Here is a 14058-nt window from a genome sequence, read left to right on the forward strand (position 1 = left end):
AAAAAAAAAAAAAAAAAAAAGACAAATAATGTGTGCTATCACTCGCACGTGGAATCTAAAAAATGAAACAAACTAGTGATATAACAAAACAGAAACAGATTCACACACATAGAGAACAAACTAGTGGTTACCAGTAGGGAGAGGGACCAGGGGAGGGACAAGATAGGGGTATGGAATTTAGAGGTGCAAACTATTATGTATAAAATAAATAAGCTACAAGGATATATGGTACAACACAGGGAAGATGGCCAATATTTTAGAATAACCATAACTGGAGTATAACCTTTACAAACTGTGAATCACTGTGCTGTATACTTGTAACTTATATAATATTGTACATTAACTATATCTCAATTTTTTAAAAACTGAAAAAAAATCCAAATTCTTCCTCTTGATCCTAAAAGTGCTCCACATTTGGTACTGCTCTACTTATCTACCCAAGCTTATTAGCTCACTTCTTACCTAGCTTATTTCTTACAACACAAATCATCTATTCTAGACAAGCAAACTGCTAATGGACCAGAGAGAGGAAGCTCTATGGGGTAGTGCTTACGTAGCTGGGCTGGAATTAGACTGCAAAGATGCAGATCCTGGTTCTACCATTTACTAACTGCATGACTTTGGGCAATTTACTTAACCCTTATGATCTTCAGTCTTCTCATCTATAAAATGAGGATACTGGTAATATCTACCTCCTAGGCCCACTGTGAAGATTTATAAAAATAAGCACTGCCTGATACATTGTACTTGCTCCATAAATACTGGCTACATGTCTTTATTCATATCACTACCATCTACTGGAATGACCCTCTTCCTCCTCCCAACTATTCAAATTCTATGCAGGCTCAAAGGCCAAGTTATTCTTCCATAAAATCTCCACCAGTTACTCCCTTCATTATCTCCCTCTTCTACAGTACACTAGTTCTCAACCTTGTAGGGGAGGGGTAGAGAGTCACAGAGGTCTTAGAGAATCTGATGGGGAAAAAAGAAGATCTTCTTAAGAGTTCTTCACAAACGTGTGTTTGAATAACTTATCTCCCACTCATAGAACTCTAAAACTGAGAAATAATGTTAGCCCATTTTTCAGATGAGATGATGATCCCTTGGGGAATCTGTCCCCAGGTAATCAGGCCAGAAATCACCAAGACTCATTCTCAGAATGATAATTACTAAACATGCCAGCAATGTTATTATATTTTATTCTATAGGAATACCTTGTTTTATTGTGTTTTGCTCTATCGTGCTTTGCAGATTCTGTTTTTCACCAATTGAAAGGTTTGTGGCAAACCTGAGTTATCAGATGATGACTAGCATTTTTTAGCAAGAAAGTGTTTTTAATTAAGGTATGCACACTGTTTTTTTAGACATAATGCTATTGCACATTTAATAGACTAAAGTATTATCTAAACATAACTTTTATATGCATTGGGAAACCAAAAAAATTCATGACTTGATTTATTGCAGTATTCACTTTATTGCAGTGGTCTAGAACCAAACCCGCAGTCTCTCCGAGGTATGCCTGTACTTTACCTTCCTTGTATTGAAATTCTCTGACTAGTTTTCTCTGAAGCAACACCAAACTATGAAACACAAAATTGCCCCAATTTTATTATTTGAGGGAGTTAACTTTGAAGCTTTCTTTAAAACTTTTCTGTAATTATAATAAACAAAGAACATCATCAGTTCTAGGTCTCAGGCCAGAAAAGATACAAATAAAGCCAATCCACCATAATCTTTCATTCCCAGACATGACTTTATAAATATAAATATTTTAAAATATAGCTTCTATCGGGGCTTCCCTGGTGGCGCAGTGGTTGAGAGTCCGCCTGACGATGCAGGGGACACGGGTTCGTGCCCCGGTCCGGGAAGATCCCATATGCCGCGGAGCCTACGCGTCTGGAGCCTGTGCTCCGCAACGGGAGAGGCCACAACAGTGAGAGGCCCGCGTACCGCAAAAAAAAAAAAAAAAAAAAAAAAAAAAAAAAAAAGCTTCTATCTTCTTACCTACAAGAATTTTTCCAGAACAACTAACAAATAGTAAAATAATCTATACTCTGCTCATTCTCTACCCTTTCTTCCAATTCTCAAAGAAGTTTAACGGTAAGCAAGAAAAAAAGAAAAAGGAAAAGCATCATGAATAACCTACCAAACACAACAATCAACCTCCACGTTATTAAAAACTGATTAGCACATGTGGTAGATTCCGTAGCGTACACTGTAGTCACAGTCTCCTTGTGCACACAGGAAGCTGTTTCACTATGTGGAGTCATACAACCAGCCTAGGAAATGAGATAAATGACTCAGGAAGAGGGGGAGGTCTGTAAATGGATACATCAGTCAAAAGCTTTAATCAAAGACCAGGACAGAAAGCACTTTACAAGAAAGTAATATTGGAGTATCTGAAGAGCATAACTTTTTAACAAAAGAAAAGGATCATACAGATGAATCGTAAAGGCCACCTAGTCAAAATCCTTCATTTTCCAGATGAAAAACCTGAAGCCTGAGACCTAAACCATGGATTCCTTTGAGATCCACAGGCTTTCCAGAGAAGGGAATCTAGGAACCGCCATAAGAAGGCAGCTTCCTCCCCAGCTGAAATTCACACTATCTTGTATAATGAGGCAATTGAAATAAATACTGGAAAATGCCAGGAACATTATTTATACATTCTAAATAATAACTCCTACTTAGGCCTTAGGGGAGAGTACACACACCACAAGCAACTGGATCTTCTGGATTACCAAATGCCCAGGGAGCTGGCTTAGACTGCAGTGCACTCTTGGGATGCTGACAAGGATGCAGTCACACACCTACTTGCCACTCAGAGATCGTTTCCTTTGCTGTCTTCCTTTGGCAAGTAAAAAGACCTAGAAAAAGAAAAGTGTACGCTACAGAAGTTACCATATATAGGGTCATGCTTTTTAGGTTTTCCACCTGTTGTTTTCATTTTTCACAGACATGTTCTAAAAAATAATGGGTTAATAATGTTTAGAAACAATTTTTGGTTAAGAGGGCCAAGAATTAATGTTTATTTGGCATAGGGGTAACTTCCCTGCTCATTCTTTTTTTAAAAAATAAATTTATTTATTTATGGCTGTGTCGGGTCTTCACGGCTGTCTCTAGTTGCAGAGAGCGGGGGCTACCCTACATTGCGGTGCGCCGGCTTCTCATTGCCGTGGCTTCTCGTGTTACAGAGCATGGGCTCTAGGCATGCGGGCTTCAGTAGCGCGCAGGCTCAGTAGTTGTGGCGCACAGCCTTAGCTGCTCTGTGGCATGTAGGATCTTCCCGGACCAGGACTCGAACCTGTGTCCCCTGCCTTGGCAGGCAGGTTCTCAACCACTGAGCCACCAGGAGAGCCCCGTGCTCATTCCTGATATTGCCCATGTGGGAAATTTAGAAGAACATTTTTTTTTTTTTAGAACATTTTGATTGGCAGATCGGTATATGTTCACACATGGTCTATAACTGCGAAGACAAATTGAAGGCCGTGTGGTGATGCAGTTGCTTTCTTTAGGGGAAAGGCATTCAGGACTCGGTTGCCTAATTGGGAGTAAATTTACTTTCAAGTCATTTACAAAAACTGTTCAGATTTTATCGACTTAAGAAAAACACAAAAAAAGATTTCTTACTCATTGCAATTTTACTTTTGTAAGTTAAAACAGAATAGAAAATGATCACTTAATAAATGGATCTAAATTTTTCTGTTATTGGACTCTAAGTACAAATATGCATAAAATTCTGGACCTTCGGCTTTCCTCTGTATATCACTCTTTCATTTTTATATTGAACTCTAAATCTAAAGCCAATTTCATTCCCTTGGGATTTGGTGATGAAGTGCAACGGGAGAGGCCACGGCAGGGAGAGGCCCGTGTACCGCAAAAAAAAAAAGATTTTGGCAAACGCCGTTTTCTGAAGTGCAACCATTGTGTATTTTACAGAGAACAAAACAACTTACGTCAGTTCTAAAATTCTACCATCATTTTTTTTGCCCTCAAATCCAAAGTTCCTTCTAGGCAAATGTGCAATGTTCAATCTGCTTCTCCACTAACCGCACAAAACCTTAGCGCTGCATCTTTTTCCTTTTTAAAACGAAATAATAGATTTTGTGTATGGGTTTCTGACTAAAACTGAAGTACATGAATACACAGATTTTTATCTATGATTAAGAAATTTTCAAAATTAAATTTTCACTTCAAGTACTTCCAAGTTAAATTATAAATCAGTTAAAAATGAACCATGTGGAAATAATGTAAGTGTTTTAAGGGTCCTTTTCTATTATTTTATCAAATTACTGGAACATTGGATTTCCTAGACAAAAATACTCAAATTAACTATGTTCACAGCAGGATTAAAGAATGGTCGAATCAACCCTAATGATTTCCTTTACCAAAAAGGGGCAACTGAGAAATGTTTAGAAAGTAAATCTAAGTTAATCAAAAGAATGAAGAAAGAAATCGCTTACAAAAATGTTTAACGGACCAAACTAGTTGTGTTTTGAGGGAACCTGAAAGGTAGTACTTTCACATGTTTAACCTTCTTGCCCACGGTTGGGGGGAGGGGAATCTCCCTATAGGTTACATTGCTACAAAAACATAATTGTTGCTTTTTCTGTCCTGTCCCTCATTTTTGCCTTTCTTGAGAAAACTTCTTAAGGCTCTAGAAAATAGCTAAGATGGAAAATCGGAGTGGGTAAGAAATATCTGGAAAAGAAGCATAAGCAGAAGTGTCACCCCACGTGAGTAGTTTGGGGCCAGATCACAAACATCCAAGCCCAAGAACAAGGTAGAGAAGGGAGTTTTTGAGGAGAAGAGTGATTTGGCCAGATCTGTGGAAGATAAATCCTCTAGAACTAAGTAAGGAAACTCTTAGGATGCTCCAGGGATAGGTCCCCAGGTATCAGTCAAGGTCCCAGCAGAAAACAGGTAGCAGTCAGGCTGGGTAATTTAAGATCAACAAAGGCAATACTACAAGGATGTAGACATGGCTTAAGGAAATTCACAAAGGATAGGACTACAATGGCAAAAGCCATAACCACTCCGAGGCCTGCAAGAACCAGGGGAATAATTAGAGTAGCTGGGAGAGGGTGGCTGCATGGAGAAAGCTGCCTGATTGTAGCTATGGCCTTTTAGAGGAACCAGCCAACCCACAGTAATAACCACAGAGGGCTAGGGACAAACATGCCCTCACCTCTCCCTCTTCACATCCTCTGATCTTCCGTCACTGCCTCCTCTGGCTGCACGCAGCTGGAAGCCAGGGGCAGGAGCAGGGTGGAGAGAGTACCGGGAGAAGTAGATAGAAGAGTCCCAGTCTAGGGGTGAGGTCACGGTAGTGGGAATGAGAAAGGAACAATACAGAGACAAATTTAATAGGACTTTTAGACCAACTGAATTTAGAGATGGGAAGAGAAAAGCCAAGGATGACATCATAGGTTCAAGCCTTGCTAGACTAGAATGGATGATTACATCAACTGAGCCCGTTTTTACTAACCGTTGTATTCCCAACGCCCAGCACAGTGCCTTGGCCATGAAAAACCTTCTATAAACATTTGTTGGAGGGGAAAAAAGGTGGACGGATGATGGAAGAAGCAAATTTTCAGGAAGATTATGTTATGTAGTCTTAGACACACTGAGTTTAGAGTATGGTAGAAGAGCCCAGCAGGGGGCTGGAGACTTGAGTCCAGTGCTCGGAAAAGGAAAGGGAGGAAGATGTACCTCTAAGATTCATCCGCACAGAAGTGGCAGCTGACACAGTGAGAGTGGATGAAATGGCATAGAGAGCAGGTATAAAGAGAAAAGAAGTGGGGTCTGATGACCAGACTGGGGATCTATCTGCAATATGGGACAAAGGAAGAAAGACAAAGGGAAAAACCAACAAAAGGAAACGACAATATTTACAACCCTTTGCTGTACTGTTATAGTATATTCACATATATCTGCACATTCCTGGTAAGCTCTCTTTTTTCTTAACACTGCACAATCCTGCCCAACATAAAGATGATACAAATGCAAGCTGGAGACTGCCACATACCTATCTGCCTCAATCAGGTATTTTTTAAAGCCCCAAATCCCGGTCTTACTAGTTTTGCTCACCTTGAATCTAACAGCCATCATTAATCCCTTTTTAATTTAGAAATGAGGCTTATTCTTTCAAGCAATCATGTACTGAATACCTATTATGTATCCAGCACTATACTCAGCAAAGTGGAAGTAAAAATCAGTCTCTGGTCATCAAGGAAATTAAAATCGACTTGGATTATAAAGAAACACTTGAGCATAAAACAATTAAAGTTCGGTTAAGAGCTGACATTATGATTCGAACCAAATAGCATTTCATCCAGTGAGAATACCATTCAACGCCTATCGACATCTGCTCTTTCTTTTCCCTAACTCAGAAGATTGACAAAGGAGCTAAATTCTACACAGCTGTACTTCCTATTTAAGGCCCAACCATGCCATATTGTAAATTCCTCTTAACCTTTCTTTCTTCCCCACTGTTCCATAAGGTCTCGTTAATCTTTGTATCTAGTGTCTCAAACATGGTAGTCATTCAAATGTTTGTTAAATGAATGAATGAATCAGAAGCTAAGCCAAGCCCAGAACAGCCATATCAGTGTCCTTAACACTCTCCTATGGCAAATCCCAAACGCTTTAAGGGTCAAGGAAGTTACCTAACATGACCTTTGACCTGGCCTTGGCCCCATGGGATGACTGGTATTAAAAACTTGGTGTTGAGCATTAAGACAAAGGCTCAGAAAAACCCCAGCAAATCTTAAAATGCTTTTAGAAAAGAGGAAGAAAGAATATTAGAGCCCAATTCCTGAGGCATAAAATGTGCTCACTAAATGTTTGATGAGTGAATGAACAAAGGAGAGCTGAGGAAAGCCAATGAGCTCAAGAAGAGACCAAACTCAGGGGGGCAGATGTGATAGGTGGGGCTGTATCTAAAGCCCTCTCTAGCTGACACTCAACTGAATCTATTTCCTAACTAACGGCTACTATGTCCATTTCTATGGATTAATTCTCCAGCTAACCCCTTCTTCACTAATCCCAACTTCCCATTAAAGGAAAACAAATCCTATAAACCACACATTCATCAGTGCCTCCTACACTGGACTGTACATATTCATCACCTCGATATTTTGTTAAAATGAAGGTTTTGAATCCTTACATCTGGGGTGAGGCCAGAGATTCTGCAACTCTTAACGAGTTCCCAGGTGATGCTACACTGCTGGTCGACAGACCACACTTTTCCAGCATGAAGAGCCTAGAAGATATTGCAGATAATATGTATGTAGTCTTAAAATCACAGTTAAGATACCTCCTGCTCCCACACTTCCTAGTTGTAAAATCTTAGACAAGTCATTTTACTGAGCCTGCCTTTGGAATATGGTGCTTACTAGGTACCAGGAACTAATGCTTCAAATTTATCAACTTATGAATAGGACTTAAGTTAAACAACCTGTCCAATGTGGATACAATAAACCCAGATCTTATTCTAGGAGTTTGATTCAAGAACCTGGTGCTTAATCACTGTATAAGATTGCCTTTTCAGCATAGCTCCCGGAGCCATTATGAAGATTAAATAATAATTGGTACTTAGCTCACATTTACTGAGCACTCATAGGCTCCAGACCTCTGTGTAAGCTCCCTTGGGAGCATATTAACTCATTTATCTTCATGGCAGCCCTAAGAGGCAGGTACTATTAGTATCCCCATCGTACAGGTTTTAAAACAGGCCCAAAGAAGTTAAACAGCTTAAGGTCAAACACTAGTGCAGTCAAGGTCGGAATCCAGGCAGTCTCACGGCAGAGCCCGGCGCTCTTTTGCCACAAGCCAGCAGAGGATGCGGCCCAGGGTTCCGGGGACCAGGTATCAGCTCACCCACTCAGGGCGCTCTAAATGCCAGGTCCGCTCACTCCCAAAACAAACCAAGCCCTCGTCTACACGTAGCTTTACGTACATCTGTGGGAAGTGTCTTTCTCGGCCCACAACCCGGACCCCCATGAACAAGTCAGGGCTCTGGAGAAAAATAATTTGTCAGGTCCTAAGAAGAGCTGATTGGCTAAACATCTTGAGAACTGACTTACACTTAAACTGTAACACAGTCGCTCCGTGACCCCCTTAATCTGCGGCCCCCAAAACATGCACCGCAGGCTGGGCTCCACGCCCCTACTCCGCCTACATCCGGTCTCGAGCCCAAGGGCCGCCTCTATTCCCATTTGCTCTCCAACACCGCCCTCTGCCGGCCTTCTCTTGGGTCGCCGGCATTGTGAGTCCCTTCCGGGTGTCCCGGAAGCGGAGCTTTCTCTTCCGGGACGAGCGTCTGGGCGACCGCACGTGGTGGTAGCGCCGGGGCTTGAACCTAGCTGGTAGAGAAGTGATTGCAACTGTCTCCCAGAGAGAGGGAGCCGAGCCGGAGCCATGGAGGGTCAGAGCGTGGAGGAGCTGCTGGCAAAGGCGGAGCGGGACGAGGCAGAGAAGCTGCAGCGCATCACGGTGCACAAGGAACTGGAGCTGGAGTTCGACCTGGGTAACCTGCTGGCCTCGGACCGGAACCCTCCGACCGGGCTGCGGCACGCGGGACCCACGCAGGAGGCCGAGCTGCGGGCCCTGGCGCGGGACAACACGCAGCTGCTCATCAACCAGCTGTGGCAGCTGCCCACCGATCGTGTGGAGGAGGCGCTGGTGGCGCGGCTGCCGGAGCCCACCACTCGTCTGCCGCGCGAGAAGCCTGTGCCCCGGCCGCGGCCGCTTACACGCTGGCAGCAGTTTGCGCGCCTCAAGGGCATCCGTCCCAAGAAGAAGACCAATCTGGTGTGGGACGAGGGGAGCGGCCAGTGGCGCCGCCGCTGGGGCTACCAGCGGGCCCGCGACGACACCAAGGAATGGTTGATCGAGGTGCCCGGGAATGCCGACCCCATGGAGGACCAGTTCGCCAAGCGGATTCAGGCTAAGAAGGAACGGGTGGCCAAGAACGAGCTGAACCGGCTGCGTAACCTGGCCCGCGCGCACAAGTTGCGGCTGCCCAGCGCGGCCGGCATGCACCCTACCGGACACCAGAGTAAGGAGGAGCTTGGCCGCGCCGTGCAGGTGGCCAGGGTCTCCACCGCCTCTGTGGGGCGCTTCCAGGAGCGCCTGCCCAAGGAGAAGGCGCCCCGGGGCTCTGGAAAGAAGAGGAAGTTTCAGCCTCTTTTCGGGGACTTTGCAGCCGAGAAAAACAGCCAGTTGGAGATGCTGCGAATAATGAACAGCAAGAAGCCTCAGTTGGACGTTACGAGGGCCACCAATAAGCAGATGAGGGAGGAGGACCAGGAAGAGGCGGCTAAGAGGAGGAAAATGAGTCAGAAGGGCAAGAGAAAGGGGGGCCGACAGGGTCCCGGGGGTAAGAGGAAAGGGGGCCCGCCCAGCCAAGGAGGGAAGAGGAAAGGGGGCCCGCCCAGCCAAGGAGGGAAGAGGAAAGGGGGCTTGGGAGGCAAGATGAATTCCGGGCGGCCTGGCTTGAGTGGCAAGAGAAAAGGAGGGCAACACCAAGGAGGAAAGAGGAGGAAGTAAATTTCACCCTCGGACCTGCTTGTAAACCAAGAACTGTACTTAATGTTAAGTTCTAGGTACAGGTACAGTAGGGGGATACAGAAGATGGGGCCACTGCCTGCATCGAGCTTCAGGTTAAAGGGCTAGGCTTGCCCTCCTCTGAAGATGGTTGTAAATGTTTGATTCGACAAATTAATGCATTTCCCACAGCCAAAACTTTTGCTGGAGATTAAAGGATGTATTTAAGGACATACGAATTGGAAAGAATTTGTGGGAACTAGGAATGAGTTCTGTTTTTAAACAGCCTTTTTTTTCTCTCTCTCTCTTTAAACTTTGGATGGGGTGTAAGGGAGAGAGCTGGTCATATTTCAGAGACTTTTAATAGATTGGTATCTGCATTATTTTGATAACAAGCTTGTGTATTTATCAAAGGAGAGGAACAGAAAGGTTACATTTTCAGAACTGTTGTAAAGGTTATTTAATAAAAGTATCTTATGTAATGTTGCTTTTAACTTTTTGGCTACTGGTACAAATCTTAAGTAAAGCTTGTGACCTGGATACCTGGCACAGATTACTTTCATTTACTTTCTAGAAAACATAGCGGCTAAATTATGATTTCAGTGAGACCACTTTTATTAGAAAAGCTCATACTTCTTTTGGTATCAGATATAATATTGAAAGTGTAGTACAACTGGTGCCTCTTTCAACACTGAAAACATTAATTTGCTGTAAATGATAAATTGGGGCTTCACTAATAATAGTAATAATCCTCATTAATCCTAATTTTATACTTAAATCTTTATCAAAATTTATGTCTCCAGTTTTTTTAAAGCTTCAAGTAGGTCTGTTTGGGGAAGAGAGAAAGAAACTCACAAAGTCCTTACTTGGAACATTATCTTTTGATTCATTTGTCAAATTTACCTGAGCTGGTTTGATTAGGAGGTGAAATGTTTACGGCTATTCTGGGTCTCTTTCCCTAATTGATATCAGTAACTCATCTTCATAAAAATACATATCTCCTGAAAAGGATTCATAGTACATCTAGAATGGGGGGCGGGTAGTGCTTTTTTTGCTGCTGTTATAGGTCTGAGGAGCCACTCTACTCTTGCTTTTTGGTCTGACGATTGATAGGAAATTAAAATTGAGATCGTTTGTCTCTCATTTTTTCACTGTTGTCTCATCTTTGTTACTTTTAGAAATTGCTATGAAAGAAAAGATTAATTCAGATTTCATAATAGGTTACTAAAACACAGACGTTCAGTTGTTACTGTCTTAAAATACTTTGTGATAAAGTTAACTCTGCCATCATTGATCATTGTTTCCACTGGGACCTGGAAACTTGGAGCTGCTAAACCCTGGCCCTCCCTTCCCACATAACCGTGGAAACTTAACTGCTGATAAAACCATTTAATGGTATCCTGAACAACTTCATCAAAAGCCAAACCATTCATAGACCATTTAACACCTTTTAAATTCTTCTTAACTGTCTGGGATTTTTTGTTTTTGTTACTGTTTTGTTTGGGAATTTTTCTGGCTTTTGTTTTGTGACTTGATCTAGCAGTTGGACACAATACTGGCCTTGTAAAAAAAAAAAAAGACCCTCGGGCTTTTTGCAAAGTTCTTGTTTACCGTTAAAACAAATTTAAATGCGGTGTCTTAATTTATTCTGAAAATACTCTGAGAAGCCAAAATAACAGAGTGGAAAAAGAATGCCTTTGTTTCTCCCTTTCCCCACGTCCCCAACTTGTGACATAGAGCGTTTTATATAGAGACTTAGGAAAGTACCCCAAATCCCTACGGAGCAGTTACCTGTGTGGCAATTTTAAAGGTGGATGGTGAGACTTTGCAGGTGGGGCAGTCGTAGTTCCGACTGGTGGGAAAATGGTCCTCTGCCAAGGGCTGTCGCTGGGGCCGGAGACCGCGGCGCGGGTGGGCGGAGGAGAGGCGGCGGTCGGGATTGGCCGGCGGCGGAGGGGGCGGGGCCGCGGAGAGAAGCACTCCGCACAGCCATGGCCGCTCCTCGCGACAGGGTAGCGCACTTGCTGAGGCAACTGCAACGCGCAGCGTGAGTGCGGGCGGCGCGGGCTGGCGGGCAGGAGATCGGAGGGTGCGGCCGAGCCCACGCAGCCCCCGGGGAGCAACTCGCCCGGGCCGGCACGTTCTTCCTCGTGTCACTTTCGAGAATTTGGGGACCGGGTACCGCAGTGCGCGGCGGCCTGGACGGCGCTGTCTGCCAAGCTTAGCCAAGCAGGCAAACGGCCGAGCGCGGCGCGATAGGCTGCTTTTCCTCTGCCTGATCTGCGGTTTAGGAAAGTAAGGCCCAGAGAGGAGAGCGCCTGGTCCCAGATCTACGCAGGCAGCGGAGAGCTTGGAACAGTGACCCAGAGAAATGCATGTATCCAATCAACACATATGTATCGGGTGTATGTAATGTGCCCAAAACTATTCTAGGTGCCGGGGATACAAAGACGAAAGACTCTGCAGCAAAGTCTAGCAGGGAATTGCATGAGCGGACAGGAGTGAAACGGGCCTCTGCAGAATGCAGCGGACAGAGGGTGTAGAAGAGAGAGGGATGAGAAATCACCAGGAGCTTGACTCCCTGGCATGTACAGGGCAGTCAGGGTATTAAACGTTATGACACGTCTGACTCGCCCTCCAGAAATGCCGGGTTCATAGTAGCTGCCTGATAAATACTTGTTGAATGTGCAGGTGCACAAGTCCGCCTGGGAACACAGGGGGAAAAATGAGCGAACAGGTGGAGATAAATAGGGGGAAAGGAGGGGACTAGAGAGGAATTTCAGGCAAAGGGAAGAGCAACACCAGAGACAAAAGCCGTAGTTCCAGGATATAAAAGTAGCTAAAGACTGGACCTACCATGATAGGAGGACGTGAGGAAAGAAAAAACAGATGGCGAAAGACCATGAATTAGAAAATAGCCAAATTTACTGGGCACTTACCAAGCACAGGGCGCTGTCCTACACACTTTACATGTACTACTACTAATAACTCTAATCCTTACGACAACGCTATGCCGAGCTGTATTATTATCCTTCTATTACAGATAAAGAAATAAAGGCATGGAGAAAAATAATTTGCCCAGTGCCATACACTAAGCAAGTGGCACACCCATAATCTGGACCCAGGTGTTCTGGCTTCACTATCCTTGTTCTCAGTCCTATGCTAAGGAATTTTAACTGTGTCCTGTAGATAATAGAAAGCTGTTGAAGCAATAGTCCTCACTGTGAAACATACTCTTTGAGATGCCCCATGAAAAAAGAATCCCATGGCCAGATAAGTTTGCGAAACTAACCAACTGCTGCATCACCCTATGGGGAGTCAGGATATACATCAGCACAGGAAGGACACTGAGAACTCCTGCAGGGAAGAAAAGAAACAAAGTTTAGCTGTATTTAAACTCTTTGTTCTAAACCTGTGTCATCACAGAACTCTTTATCAAGCAACCCCATTCATATCCCTTGGAACCAGTGTCACGTAGAACGTGTTTTTGGAATAGCTGCATGCAAAGGAGGGTGGCATGATTAGAATTAAGCTGAAGCTTTCTGGCGGCAGTGGAGAGGAAAGACTGGAGGTAATTGTCAGGCTCCAGCTAAAAGGCACCAAGGAGCGGCAGTTGGTACAAGAGGGTAGATGTAAGAGATACGGAGATGTAAGAAAAATTGGTTAGAATCAGCAGGATTTTGTGTCTGATCAGTGAGACAGGAGAAGTGGAGGTTTCTGGCTGGGGCATCGGTAAACAGTGAGGCCATTTACCAACGTAGGGACTGTAAACTTTAGGAGGAAGATGATAATCATTTTGAGTTGGACATGCCTCACGTACATCCAGGTGAAGACCCCGAGCAGGTAATTGAATACATAGTTCTGGAGCTCGGGAGCGAGTTGGAAACACACCCATATATAGAGAGCAGTTGACACCACGGATGTAGAAGCAAAGGCCTTAACAAACTGTATTCCTAGAAGAAAAGGGCTGAGGATGAAGTCCTGCGGAGCAGCACTGTGTGGTGCTTTGTTCTTTGCATTTTTTTTTTTTTAATCCCATGTAGAAAGTGAGAGATTGCAGGTAAAAATCTTGGAAAATTGGGAAATGGTATCATTAGGCCCACGTTTTGCCCGGGGAAAGTCTGCCAGAGCTGAGGTGAAGCTGTGCCCACCTGCTTTGGACAGGGCAGCACTCCAGCTTCCTGAGAGACAAGTCCCTCCACCCCAGGGCAGCCCACCATTCAGTCCACACACACAGCAGCTGTGCTGACAGCCAGCTGCTCTGGCCTCATTTCCATTACCTGCTGGCCTCTTTAGGCACTTGGATTTGCACATGCTTTGCACTCTGACTGCTGGAAAAGGAACCAGCATTAAAGGATAGGAGGGGTGACCAAAGAGGTGAGAGGAAGGAAGGGAAGGAGGGAAGGACAGTTTGTAGTGCTCTCATCCCCAGGGTACCGCAGGGAACCAAGCAGCCTAACATCTGTGGGAGATAATAAACAATAAACTAGTAAGTAAAACTTAGAGTAT

At 44.2% G+C, this 14058-nt stretch overlaps 2 protein-coding genes across 7 annotated transcripts in view; both read left to right on the plus strand.

Annotated features, from left to right (window-relative positions):
* Positions 1–8327: 8327 nt before the first annotated feature.
* RRS1 (regulator of ribosome synthesis 1) lies at positions 8328–10096 on the plus strand. Its single transcript, XM_024742686.1, has one exon. It carries the CDS (start codon positions 8422–8424, stop codon positions 9550–9552), a length of 1131 nt encoding a protein of 376 aa, XP_024598454.1. The 5' UTR covers positions 8328–8421; the 3' UTR covers positions 9553–10096.
* A 1267-nt stretch (positions 10097–11363) lies between these two features.
* ADHFE1 (alcohol dehydrogenase iron containing 1) overlaps positions 11364–14058 on the plus strand; it is a 33954-nt gene continuing 31259 nt past the window's right edge. For 4 of the 6 annotated variants that reach the window (XR_003002928.1, XR_003002929.1, XR_003002930.1 and 1 more), the window contains exon 1: positions 11523–11596. Coding sequence is in view for 2 of the 6 variants with exons in the window: in XM_024742536.1 (XP_024598304.1) it covers positions 11541–11596 (56 nt within the window). In the remaining 4 variants the exon portion in view is untranslated. Of the gene's footprint in view, positions 11597–14058 lie in introns of all 6 variants that reach the window. The other 2 variants (XM_024742535.1, XM_024742537.1) reach the window with 2 other exon arrangements.

Source organism: Neophocaena asiaeorientalis, unplaced genomic scaffold (genome assembly GCF_003031525.2).
Source record: "Neophocaena asiaeorientalis asiaeorientalis breed wild unplaced genomic scaffold, Neophocaena_asiaeorientalis_V1.1 scaffold226, whole genome shotgun sequence".
Classification (NCBI taxonomy): domain Eukaryota; kingdom Metazoa; phylum Chordata; class Mammalia; order Artiodactyla; family Phocoenidae; genus Neophocaena; species Neophocaena asiaeorientalis.

What these genes read in the sequence shown, in the direction of transcription:
- RRS1 (XM_024742686.1), top strand. Translation starts at nt 8,422, where the DNA reads ATGGAGGGTCAGAGCGTGGAGGAGCTGCTGGCAAAGGCGGAGCGGGAC.